This window comes from Neophocaena asiaeorientalis, unplaced genomic scaffold (genome assembly GCF_003031525.2).
Source record: "Neophocaena asiaeorientalis asiaeorientalis breed wild unplaced genomic scaffold, Neophocaena_asiaeorientalis_V1.1 scaffold114, whole genome shotgun sequence".
Lineage (NCBI taxonomy): Eukaryota > Metazoa > Chordata > Mammalia > Artiodactyla > Phocoenidae > Neophocaena > Neophocaena asiaeorientalis.
The window spans coordinates 6,421,233-6,434,962 of NW_020173116.1; the positions used below are offsets into that span (position 1 = coordinate 6,421,233).

A 13,730-nucleotide genomic window follows, 5' to 3' on the forward strand; every position below is an offset into this window, starting at 1 on the left:
CGAGCTGACCACGTGCGCACTGGGCACGCCGGGGTATGGCGCTGTGCCCAGGAGCAGGGGCCTCCCTGGCCCCGGAGGTGGGCGTCCCACCTGGCTGCCTTAGGCCTGCCTCTCCCTGGGAGCCCCAAGGGCCAGGCTCCCCTGATGCCCATGCACAAGGTGGAAGACTGCCGTGGCTGTCCCTCAGCGGTCCCCTCTCACCTGCGAGTGACAGCCATGCTCACGACACCCTTTGCCGAACTATCTGTCACTCCAGGCTTCTGAAGTCCCCCTCCCACCTCTTCTTCACAACATAACAGGGAAATGTTGAAAGAGAGAGAGAGGGCTGCGTCTTTGCAGAAAGAACTCCAGCTCTCTGTTCAGAATCAGCACAGAGCGGGAACAGGGGCTTTTAACTTCTTGGCAGCCAACAGGTGTAGAAGTTCCGGCCTCCTGCCCATTGAGATGGGCTGAAAGGGCGTGGAGCCGACCCTTGAGAGCCTCTGTGCCAGGAAAGGGTCCTGGCTCCCCTCTCCCTCCACACTCCCATCCTCCCACCTACCTGCTCTGTCCTTGTTGCTGGCCCTGCAGCGCTTGCCTGTTCCTCCCTCAGCTCACGGGACCCGTTCCAGAGAGCAGGCAGGGCACGTGGGGCATATACCACACTCCCCTCCTCTGTGACCACGAGCATGACAGGTGCTCTGAGGTGCCTCTTCCCCAGGCACACAGGCTCCAGTTCCCTGTAACTAAGCCTCAGTGCACTTTCTGCCTGAGTCCTGGGACCTCAGCACTTCCAAAGGATGGAGACGGGGCCCTCTGCTCCTCCAGTGCAACCCCACCTGCCAGCATCTCACTGCAGATCTATCCTCTCACTTGCTGGCCACACTCACTGGTTTTGGGCTCCGCTCCCCACCCATCCCCCCATCATGGGCCTCTGTCTCCAATGCAGCATGGCCCCTGGGCCAGGAAAATTCCCCTCAAGGGAGCCTGGGTCAGAGGGTCCCTCTCCAGCCCACCCCTCCACTGGCGTCCTACTGTCTACCCGGCAAAGGCCAAGCTCTGCAGTGCAGCACTCAGCGCACCCAGCCCTCGCCAGCCCACTCTTCCAGGCTCGTCGTCTCAATACTCTTCCTGGCCTCTCCCCCAAAAGCCTCCCTTCTGGTGGAAGAGGGGCATTGGCATCCCCTGGACAAGCTTTTCGCTTTATCACCTTCATCTTTGCCCACACCGTAGCCTCCTCCTGGAATGCACTGCCACACTTCCAACTTTGGGATCCTATTCACACTTCAAGACCCAGCACCAAGGGACCCTCTGTGAAGCCACCTTGGAGTCCTGCGATATCTGCCAACTACTGGTACCCCTCCCAGGCTCGGCAGCATCCACTTGCATGAGGGTGTGGTGTTCACATCTTATTCCTTCTCCTACTCCTAGCCCAAAGTCTCCAAGTAGGAGGCACTGCCAACTTTGTAAGCAAATAAACTACACTTCTGTCCACTCCTTTGAAAACTGTAAGAACTCTGCCCACACAGGGGGAGAGCATGGACCAGCAGAGCCTGCACTGCTAGAGGCAGGTAAAAGGCCAGTTTGGCCAGGCCCTGGGATGGGAACAGTAACAAGGTCTCACTGACGTCTGGGAAGCCTGGACCTAGTCTGAGATGTGGGAACGAGACGCGGATAAACGGCGGCCAAGTTCTAGATGTGGGCAGTTCCTGTGAGGAGGGGGCAGCCGTGTGAGGGGCCGAGCCCTGCCTGCAGTGTCTGGACCTCGGGAGGGAGGCTGTATCCCTCTCCCCATGCCTGCAGCATCACACGCCCCTTTGATCTTCCTTCCCTGGGTTCTTTCCCATGAAGCTGGTTGCAAAGGAGATCCATCTGTGGTCTTTGGCTCGGGTCAGGCTTGAAGTCACGAGAGGGAGCTCACTCATCACGGATTCTCTGGAAAGAGTCCTTTCAGCCCAGAGCAAGCATGGCCATTCACTTGGGAAGCCGTGAGGGCCTAGCTCAGCTGGACTCCTGTCTCTGGAACCCACAGTCTTCCCGTACGCGGGAAGCTGCCCGCCCTCAGATGCATGGGGTGTACTCTCGCTTATTCGATGTGGTCCCTGTCTCACCTTGACCAAGGAATGCTTCCTGGGGTTGGTCCAGACCAGGAGGCAGAGCGAGAGGCAGCCATCGGTGGTGGCCATATCACCCAATCTTCTCCCTGGCAGACAGCCTTCCCCGTGGGAGCGTCCCAATCACTGGCAGATCCCTCGCAACCGCCGGGAAGGACAAGTCTGACAGTGACGCTCGGCTGGAGGTCACACCCCTCCCTGCCACTGATCCACCAAGAGTGCAGGAGTTGATGGAGTTTGGAAAACCAAGAGCTGTGGACTCCAGGAGGGTCATGGACAGGACAGCCGTGAGCCATTGCCCAGGGCCTGGCACCCACTCCGATGTTCCACGTAGAGGGGTTCTCCTCTCAATTTAACATGATGCTTCTGCTCAGGACTGGGGTGTCTCTGTGGCTCCCAGGCCTCTCTGCCCTTCCCCTGTCTCAGCGTCTCACTTACATGCTCCAGGCCGCACTCGTGCCCCAGGTCCAAGTGCAATCTCATCCCGTCCGGTCTCCCGGTGCGAGGGCCAACCCCTCCCTCGTCAGCCTCTGTGTTCCCTCCTACCTCACCCTTCACGTCCGATCACTCTCAAGGTCCCGTAGATTCCTTCCCTGTACCATCTCCGGAACCCCACCCTCGGCCCCAGTCCTGCCGCCATCGCTTCTGAGTTCGTTTCTGCCCAGATTCCTCCTGGACAGCCTCGCCCAGCCTCCTTGGTCACGATTCCCCTCCACACCACAGATAGAGGCCTCTCCCTAATGCCCCAAGCAGGCCATGCCTCCCCCTGCTCTGAATCTCTCCCAGACCCCCACTGACTGTGGAGGTGGACAGTGAAAGCTCTCACACGTGGCCCACACGGACCCTGCGGGACCCCGACTCCCACCCTCTACGTTTGCCCTGCATCCTGGACGCACCACACCACAAGTGCTTTCCCAAGTCACCCGTGCATTTCATGCCTCCCATTTTGCCCTTCCTTCTGCTTGTGATACGCTTGCCACCTACGTACTAAAGGTAAATCTTGCCCATCCATCAAAAATCAAGGTCTTGGGGCTTCCCTGGTGGTGCAGTGGTTAAGAATCCACCTGCCAATGCAGGGGACATGGGTTCGAGCCCTGGTCCGGGAAGATCCCACATGCCGCGGAGCAACTAAGCCCGTGCGCCACAACTACTGAGCCCAAGTGCTACAACTACTGAAGCCCGCGCACCTAGAGCCCATGCTTTGCAACAGGAGAAGTCACCGCAATGAGAAGCCTGAGCACCGCGACCAAGAGTAGCCCACGCTCGCCACAAGTAGAGAAAGCCCACACGCAGCAATGAAGACCCAGTGCAGCCAAAAGTAAATAAATTTTTTTTAAGTATATCTAAAAATATCAAGGCCTCAAACACTGATCGCCTCACCTAGGACTTTGTGGGGAGCCACATGAACCCCACACACTGGACGACGTCTCTCCCATGTTCTCCCAGTGCACCAGGTCTGGGGTAACTCTCATCCCAGCTCCTTGAGAACAGGGGCCTTTCTTACTGGATATTCTATCCCCAGCACTTCACACACCTCCTGGCACACAGCAGGCCTTCAGCAGAACTTGTTGGCTGAGGATGGGTGGATAAAGGCGTGAACGAACAGTGTTCTCCAACAGTGTTGTTTCTGAAGGACAGCTGAGTAGACGCTGGACTCGGCTGGGGCCGGCGAGATTTGTTCTTCATGGGGAATCGGAGTTTGAGAGGCAGAGCAAGTCTCAACTTCCCCAGGACATCCTGCCATTTTGGTCCCAGAGTCCAAGGCACTGCCTTAATCCCATTCCTTAGGACCAACACGGTTTGCATGTTCCTTGCAAGAGGGAAGACCAGAGCAAACCAAGGTCAACTGCTCGCAGCTGCAGCTGGTCCCGTGCAGCTGCGGCTGGACGCAACTCTGGTGCTTAGGATGGAATCTGAGTGCCTCCTTAGTCTGTCGTTGCAAAAACCTTTGTAACAATGATCGGAAAAACTCAACCGTGTGTCCATGGCCTGGAACGGGTTTGCATACAATTTACTCTGTCTTAAACTTCTCAGGACTTAAGGACTATAACATATGCACAAGGCAAGGAATTGCATCAAGAAACTGTATTACATATTTAAAAATAGCTATTTTGAACATTTGAAAAAGCCATTTTCTCTGCCATGTTATGTCTTCTTGGCTAACTTACGCTTGGTTTCTGCACTTTTATCCTCCAGATCTCAGGAAGAAGAGGTTTGATGCCATCTGGACTATAAGTCCTTTTGGCTGCCCTCTTGGACACAGAACCATTTTCACCTATAATTACAGAAATCTGTAGGAATGTATTTTATTTTCTAAGCTGCCAATTAAGAGAGAATTTCTGAGTAATTTTTTAGGAAAAAGAATCCCAATAGATAGCTTCATCCATCTCTATTTACACTGATGTTACATAAAATTTCCCCGTTGAGGATTCAACATGCACTTTGATGGACCAGATCAGGGGTCCTGAGTCAGTTAGGGGAGGTGAAATACTGATGAAGTACTGATGAAAACCTCACTTTTAGTTACCTGGTGATCCTTTCCCCATGTAAAGCGGCATTTTATGCCACTTTGAGCATGTATCAAAACTTGTTTAATGATTATATCTCAAAGGATTGAATGCTCTTTTTTTTCTTTTCAGTTCTCACGTTTCTGAGTAAAAGCCATCATGTTCAAGTTAACAGAGCATTATGTTTTCTCTGCAAACAAATTCCCATAATTCATAAACAAAGAGAAAGGTAAATTCATGAAGAGGAGACACAGCACTATTTTTCCACGTGACATTTGGGATCTAGGTTAAAAATGATGCTTTTGTCTCTGGTGATTTATCAAACTCCAGATTTCATAAAAGATAAAGATGCACTGAAGAAGGAACACATCATCTTAATGCTTCATTTTGACACTTTGGGTCTCTAAAAAGCATGTATTTTAAAGCTCTCCCCTCCAGAAACTCAATCGTGTCCATGATTTACACAGTGAATTCTTGTTTTTCAAGCATACTTAAGTGAGAACAGGCCAGGAGACACCTTGAAAGAAAATGGTCACATTTGAAACATACAGATTATTTATAGACAGAAAACTCAAAGAACTGAAAGAAAATCTGGTTGTCAACAGACAGTTGCTTTTTCTATGTTTTCTCTGTAGCTCATTTTGGGTTTTGTGTGGGTGGCTCATGTGAACTCAAAGGTTATTTGCTAAATGTTTTGTGAGATTAGAACATGTTGTCCTTTAAAACCTAAATGCAAGTTTATGTTTATTGCAAATATGTTCAACTTTAGAATAGGGAATATGGGATCATTTTTTTAATATAGAAAATCATACCTAGAATTGCTATGATAAAACAAGATTTCCTATGCTTCTAGTTTTCATTCACAGCTTAGAAGGTCTTATTCTTAATCGTATTCCTAGCAGAAATCTCACAATATAGAGAGTTATGCGGTGAACATTTTTGCTTTTTCACCTTTTGGGTTAATTTCACCTGCCAACTTGAACACTGATTAGCCTTATTTTGAAAATACTTAGGTACCAGGAGCTGGAAAGTCAGTGTGGACTATAGCTCAGGTCTTTGCAATTCATCATATAAGGTACATTTTTCGATCACACAGTGTACAAAGGAGCAAAAAAGAAAAAAAAACTCTTTTTTTTTTTTTTTTTTAAAGGCGAGGACGGTTTATTTTTCTTGCCTATTTAGCAATGCTCAGCTACCAGATTCAGGTCCAACAAGCACTTATGAGCCCCACCAAGTGGGCAGATGGCAGCAGTCTGCTGGATTTGAATCCCCCTTCTGCTGTGTGGCCCTGGGCAACTTATGTAACCTCTTTGTGCCTCAGCTTCCTCGGAAGGAAACTGGGTAGATGGTGGTCCCTCCCTCATTGCCCTGGTGGGGCATTAATGAGTTCTCATTAATCTCACACAAAGCCTGTGAGATAGAAAAGATAAGAAGCATGATTCAGAGACAAAGGCGGTGAGAAGAGTGAAAAGCAGCACAGGCCAACTTTAACCCAGGAACGTATGTGTTCAATAAAATACAAAGAAACCCCCGCCCCCGAAAGTTCAAGAACACTAGAATGCCCATTCTTCGGAGTTCATCTGCAGGAAGGAAAGCCTTTGGGGAGTTGAGGGTGGGAGGACTTTTCTCAAAATCTGATGCTAAAAAGCCTTGGGGTCAGCCAGCCCCGGGGCGGAGTCCCGGCTCCACAACTTAGATCTGTGTGATCCGAGGTGACTGTTCACCCCTGAGCTGAGTTTCCTCAAGGGCTGTGTGAGGTTGTTGTAGAGATTGAAGAAGTGACAGGGTCCAGGCGCTCAGCACGGCCCTGGCTCAGAGGAAGCACCGAATAGGCGGAGACAGAGGCCATCAGTCCAGTCAGCCAATATCCCGGGGCCCGGAAGGTAAGTGACATTTATTAGGGTCTGGGTACAAGTACTGCAGCTAAATTCTGTCCCTCACGGGCCTCCGCAAAACAAATATCCTCCAGGAGTCTGACCCAGGTTTTTCCTCGTCTCCCTCTTCCGAGTGCGACAGAATCTTCAAGGTCATCTGTCATAAAACTATCTCATAAGTTGTCACCTCCAGCAAAGAAGAGTGAGTTGTCGGAGCTCTCTCGGGACCTCCTAGTCGACACACTCCCAGGGGCTGGGCTGAGCAGAGTCCCCGGGGGCTCTGGCGAGGGTCGTGTGACAGCGCTTCTTGAGGAGGCAGCACTTTTGGGGTCTTCAGGTCTGGCTGACACAGACCTCAAGTGCACCTACGTGGCCTGGGGCTTCAGGGGAGGAAACCCCGCGTTATGATGAAGGGAGCAGCCTGCGTGATGCCGCAGAAGAGATCTTCCTCCCCTCACTGGAGCCCGGGAGCCACGCTCCCTCACGCCTGCTCTCCCGGGATGGGGAAGGCTCGGAATGTGGTCCAAAGTTGGGCGTTGGCATTTTAGAACTTTCTCTCTTCCTGTGTCTATTTGATGAGGCACAAAATTTAAATCCGATGTGGCAAAGCTGCACGCTCTGTGCAGGGTTTCCGGGCTCCAATGCTCAGGTTCAGCTAAACAAATTCTTCTCTTTAAGAGCCGTCATGTATGTGAGCAGGGCAGCCCCTACTCCAAACAGTCTCCACCCAGGTGCCTCCACTCGCTTCCTCTCTCCCTCCTAATATTGTGCTGGTTCTCATGTTCTCTTCTCCCCATGTGTTGCCACCTCCTGGGTTCCCAGAGGGAGCCTCTCTGTTGTCCCAGACTCTGGCCTTAGGGACCCAGAGAGTCCCACAGAGTGTGTAGGACATCCACGGGGGCCTCTCCCAGCCACCGCACCCTCTGACATGGACCCATCAACTCCCAGTTGCCCCCTTTGCTCTCAGGAACAATGGGTCTGAGACGTGTCCCCCTATGTGAGAAGGACAGAGAAAATGAGGCCAGAAACGGTCCTTCTCTTCTCCATTGTCAGAGCCTCCAAGATGCTGGTCTGTTGGGATCTAGCAGCAAATCGTACCTGCCCACCCTCGGCTCTCCAGATCCCCTCGCCTGCTTCCACCACCCACATGTTTAATAAGTGCCAGACAAAGAGGAAGGTCAGCAGCGGGGCAGGGGTACCCCAGCTCCTCCCTCCATCAGAGGGAGCCCTCAGGGCTTGCTGGGGCTGCTCTCAAACTCCTGGGCCCAGCAGAGGATACTGATGGGAGAGGAAGGCACACAGGCTGTCACAGCCAAGGGAGCACCTGTGGTACTCACCCTGCTCCCCCACCTGCCAGACCTCCATCTCCAGCGGTCACAGCAGAATATGGCAGAAACCGTTATCCAAAGAACAAGATGTGCTGACTTTTGACTTTTAGTTCCACCCCAGAGGTCATGTTTGCCCTTCAAGCTGGGAGGGCTCAGGGTTTGGAGGGACTTCTGTAGTTAAGTGTAAGGGGATGACAAGTTCTTAAACTCACGATGGACTTTGGGATGAAGTTGTGGCATTTTATTTTTCTACGCTTGCATATAAAGCAACGTGCATTCAAGGAGGTGATAAGTGTATTCCCGTAATTTCCTGGAAGATGAACGCCAAAGCTAAAGCTAAATCAAGGTGAATGTAATTTGCATAAAGAAGAGCCACATTAACAATGGGGAGGAAAATGCTGATCCCGTGAATACTGGAAAAAGTTCTCACGGATAAAATGCAGAAATGACGCTTTAATAACGCACGTGATCACATTTTTATTAACAAAGGACGTCTTGTTTGGAAGCAAATACATCCTTGAGACGGGTCTGAAATTGATCCTCCAATTGGCAGAAATCCACACTACTTATATATTCTAATTATAGCTACAACCTGCGCTTAATGCAAACATTCTAAACTCTCAGTCACTTTATTAAGAACCAGAAAAGGGACTTCTTGAAGCATAATGAGGGCTACTCACAAGCTCTGAGAAAGAAAGCGAAGAGATGATTCTGCATAGAGCCGGAGAATGCCGGACGTAATTTATTTAATAAAAGTGCTTCGTGTCTCTTTTTTGGTTTAGGAATTGGTACACCCTTAGGGGTTCAGACAGCACCGTGCTTCAGCACTGCTATTTCTAGGGCAAGATAAAAATGTGTATCAGAGAAAAGGAATCATTTATCATCGTAATGGTTACATCCCACTTTAGAAACCACTAGAGACTGCTTAACATTTTTATTTCCAGCACGGTTTTCCTGAGTCTTCAGGTGACAAATGGGAACTGATACCAGACGGCTTTCTTTCCGTTTGTTCCTTATGAAAATGGTAGATGTGGAGCTCAGTTTCATCTGGGGTGACGCTCAGGTCTGTGCTTTCGCAGCCTGATCCTTCCCTTCCCGCTTTGTGTGATTCCTTCAAAAGTCTCCAAAGGCAACATCTGGGTCCAGTCAAAGAAGACAGATGGGCTCCTTCTACCTCCTCTCCCGGCCCCTGGAGACCTCTTCCCGGGGCAGGGGCGGGGTCGGGGGGTGGGGGTGCGTTCTATTTGAACGTAATGACAGGCTGACTAAATGTTTCCTGGGTAGTGTGTTCAGGGCATTCCTATCATTAGAACCCATTCTGTATCCTTACAGACCTCCTCATTATGGATGGATTTCTCTATTTCAAAACATTCCTAGGATTTCTAGATGCTGTCATTGAATCCTATTATTTTTCTTGTTATTCTTATGATTTTTCTTCTCTGACTTTCTACGGCCAGATCCTCTTCATCTGTCGTGGAACTGGAGGCCAATTTCCTAAAAATCATCTTTCTTGCTTACCATGGTTATTAACCAATAAAAGATTCAGAATTAATCTGGATTTCTTTGGTGCTGTGGCAACATCAAATCCTTGACATTTCTTCCTGGTGTTAAGACTTCATACATCGGAACCTAACCCGTTTAATCTTTCTTTGTTTCTTCCTCTTAAGAAAAAGGATCTAAATGTTCCACTTTGGTTATGGGAACTAAGGTGTTTGTAGATTAGTAATTAACAGTAAGAAAAAAAGTTTTATTGAACACTAACCGTGGGTCAGGTGCTAAGGTAAGGGCATTCAAGTATCTTCTCAATGCCCCTACCCGAGGTAAATATCACATTATCTACATTTTGTCAATGAAGGTGAGACCTGGAGTCCACAGGGTTCATCCTTGTGTCCCAGGAAGGGCAAGATCTGGTGAGTACACGGGATCCCAGAGGGAGGAACCCAGGTGCTGGGGCCACAGCACCCTGGAGAACTGAGCCATAAAGGTACACAAAGTGGAGGAGAAGACCTGGGACACACTCGCCTTCCGTAAGGGTGTCTTGAGCATTATTTCATATCCCAGGTAAGTTTCAGCCTGATCAACAAATCTGGAAAAATAACCCACTGACAGAAGAGGGGTGGTTTACCTAAATTTCCTAGGGGTGAGGTAGGTGCTGAGAGCACCAAGCCAGTCCAGGAAGCAAGCCCCCATGGGCTCCAGAATCCACGGCAGGTAGGTCAGCATGGAGCTCAATCCCACTCCCTCGCCCCAAAGAGCTGTCCAGATGGTCCAGTCTCGGCATCTTCTGATGATAACCGAATCCCACGTGGAGATGTCCCCACAGAGAGGATGGAGCACGCGCGGGGACTCAGCAGTGGGGTTTGGGTTTGTGATGCATGAACTGGCATTCTGGTTTCTGTATCTGTCCCTTCTGAGTTTGATTAAGGAGTGTCAATTCCCCGGAGCCTCATATATGGTGGGTGTACAGGCAGATTAAAACTCCTGAATCTGCAAACCAAGGAACCCAATCCTGTACCTTACTGACCCACAGGGGAGGGAACGTTTTGCCCTTTCCTTTACCTTCTCGGACCCTCTGCTTCTTCCTCCTTCCTCTGCCCCACGGAGCAGAAGGTGGGAATCAGAGTCTGGGGTGTCTGCGAGGCCATCGTTATCACAGGGTGTGGTCACTGTGTTTAGAGGCTGGCCCTGGGGGTGGTGCTCCTGGCGGCCTCCCGGACCCCGTGAAGAGCCTGTGCTCTTGGAAAGTTCACCTGAGCACGTGCACCTCACCTGAGCATCCTCATTCCGGTCCTTACTCTTGAGCCCTATGCCATGAGGCTCACCAGGGTCCCAAGCACTGGACCGCACTCAGAGGGAGGGGAGAGGCCTGGCTCCGTCTATACCGAAACTACTCACTCCAATCCAGCTCTTGTCGGCTCTGAGCGAGGGTCCTGGGCACCCCCACAACCATTAATAACGCGGCACTTTGCTCCTCCTGAGCTGCCTGCTGCCCAGCTTGGGGGCTGGGCAGGAGGCAGGCAGTCCTGGATTGATGTCTTGACTCTTAGCAGAGCCCACCAAGGAATTCCAGCCCTGAGACAGTGCCCAGGGATGCGAAAGGACCAGCAGCCTGACCCCGGAGCTGAGGTGGTGACCAAAACCTAGTCCTGCCTTCTGGGAGCCGGCAGTGCCCCTGGTGTGATGGAAAACTCCACACAGCATAAACGCAGAGAGCTCCTTCCTCTTATCACACTTTCCCCCCATGGAGAAGGGCATAGGGATGAACAAACAAATGTCTCTTGAGGTTAAACAATAATTTCAAGAATAATTTGCCATATCTTCACGGATCTCACTCTGTTTTCAATGTTTCATCTTACTTTACGTGATTTTGGTGTTTTGAGGCCAAAATGAACATTCACACTTCCTCACCCTCAGCACGCTGACGCTTTGGACTGGATTGCTCTTTGCTTCGAGGGGGAGGGTGCTGTCTGGTGTGGTGGCCCCGGCCCCTACCCACCAATAACCCCTGCTCAAATGCAACAACCAAAAATGTCTCTGTCACCAAACGTCCCCTGGAGGGCGCGATCCCCTCTGGTTGAGAACCCATAGCTTTAAAAGGTGGTACTAGTCCTTGCTAATTTGGGGGTTAGGTTTGAGTAGTTTCGGTACTTGAACTTCTTCAGACAGTGATCCCATTAAAACACCCTCACTTTACCCACCCCCGTCCCGTTTGTTTATTTGGGAATGACAGTCACCGTTGGGCAGAAAGCCCCTGCTGAGGGGCCAACATTTAGCCGGCTGGCTCCTGGCGAGTTTAACATTAGGTTTTGTGGGTGTCATTTGGTCAGTGTTCCTAGCACGTGGGGCGTTATTTGGGGACCCTAAATTCAACACAAGGGCTCAGACCAGAGTGGGGACTGTCCTTTCTCTGCAGAGTCGGAGTCCCAGATAACCTGGAAGTCACTCAATCCCAAATATTTGACAAGAGCCCACTGACCTCTGTGAATGTGTGCCAGAGACAGGCAGGTGACGTGGTGAAGACATGAGTTCCAGGCACTGGAAAAGTCCTCGTTCTCGGTCGTCACCTGCCAAACTGACAGCAGAAAAATCACCGCTGATGAAATTCTGAGAGAATCGAACTTCCTAGCAAGGCAGATGGCGGACAATGCACATTTCAGCACAGCCAGTAAGCGGGGGTATGTTGCATGCAAGACCTACTGTAGGCTGGCCCCTGTCACCCCCAAAAGCTATTCGTTAGATGGAGAAATGCCATAAACATACTGTGAGTCCAGTTTACGTGCTTCTATTAATTCCTCACACATACCAAGCATGGCCACCACCAGTTGCCAATTCTTGAGCTCTGACAGGCATCGAAGAAACATTCAAAGGCGAGGGACACAGAACGTGAGACGGTTTTTAATCAGGTCACTCCATGCCTGGAGAACTCTAAATACCAGAACGAACTACTTAAATCTAATGTGCAACAGAACCTACCCTCCTTATTTCTTTTTTCTCTTCTTTTGTCTTCTTCTCTTTTTCTTTTTTCTTAAAATTCTGCTTAAACGCTTTTGCTTGAAATTCATTTCCTGACAGTTCTGGAGGCTGGAAGTCCAGTATCAGGGTGCCAGCACGGTCAGGTTCTGGTGAGACTCTTCCTGGCTTGCAGAAGGCTGCCTTTTTTCTATTTTCACATGGCAGAGCGAGAGTGGTCTCTTTCTCTTTTTATAAGGAAACTCAGCCCATCATGAAGTTCCCACCCTCATGACCTAATCTAACCCTAATGACCTCTCAAAGGCCCCATCTCCAAATGCCATCACATTGGGAATGAGGGCTTCAAAACATGAATTTGGGGGCGGGGACACAGTCGTGCAGTCCGTAACAACATTCCTTTTGATTTTCATTATAGAAATGTAGGTACAGATTCTTAGAGGAATCTTGTAATTGAAAGACCATGGACTTTGGGGCTTGAGAGAGAAAAGTTGAAACTATAGCCCATTACTATCCACCTTTGTGGTTAGGACAAATTATTTCACTTCTGAGCCATTAAAAATGTTTTTTTTTTAAATTTAGATATAACTGACAATAGCAATATGTCAGTTTCAGGTGTACAACATAATGATTCAATATTTGTGTATATTGCAAAACGATCGCCACCATAAGTCTAGTTCACATCTGTTCACCATAGTTACAAACATTTTTTTTTCTTGTGATGAAAGCCCAGGGACTATAGTTAAAAATATAACCGCTTGTATATTTGAAAGTTGCTAAGAGAGTAGATCTTACAAATTCTCATCAAATTGTTTCTTGAATGCCTGTCACATCTGCAGCATTGGCATTTGGTAGTGGCCGTATTTGACACGTGTGGGGAACGAGCATCAAGGTGGAAATTAGACTCACAGGACATTTATGTCATTTATTCACCTAACGAGTAGCTTTTTTCAGCTCTACTCTGGGTAAGATGGTCTTTCAGTGACTCTAATGAAGGAAGTTGTTTGCTTTATTTTGTTTTTTTAATCAGAGGGAAGTGAAGAAATATAACTGGAATAAAATAAGAAAGAAGAAAATACACAGAAAAGAGAAAAAGGTGCTGAATCACAAAGGTGGCAGTCACAGTCATTTCGGGAAGGCAGATTCTTATCTGACCAGAGCAGAGTGTGAAATTTGGCACTCTGACTTTTTTTGTTTCTTCTTGCCTTTGTTTTCCCCCATGGAGAAGGGCAGTGGCACTCTGCAGTTAGCGCCGAGTCTACACTTGGAGGCTGAACCAGAGTTTGATCTTTTGGTCTGCTGGCTTTGACCACTTGATCATGGGATGGAATGTGCCCCATACACCTCTCAAAGGCCTCCCTGCCTAGGGTGGGGGACAGCACCCTCCCCCTCGAAGCAAACTGAACGGCTTGGTATTTAAACGTTCAGCAATTCTCTCTGCTCAAAGAAATAACACTCAAG

At 49.5% G+C, this 13,730-nt stretch overlaps 1 protein-coding gene across 1 annotated transcript in view; it reads right to left on the reverse strand.

Annotated features, from left to right (window-relative positions):
• Positions 1-13,730, reverse strand: part of ACOXL (acyl-CoA oxidase like) — a 307,274-nt gene that overhangs the window by 37,691 nt on the left and 255,853 nt on the right. Inside the window, 1 exon segment of the mRNA XM_024743961.1 lies at positions 11,779-11,866. Within this exon segment, the coding sequence (XP_024599729.1) occupies positions 11,779-11,866 (88 nt within the window).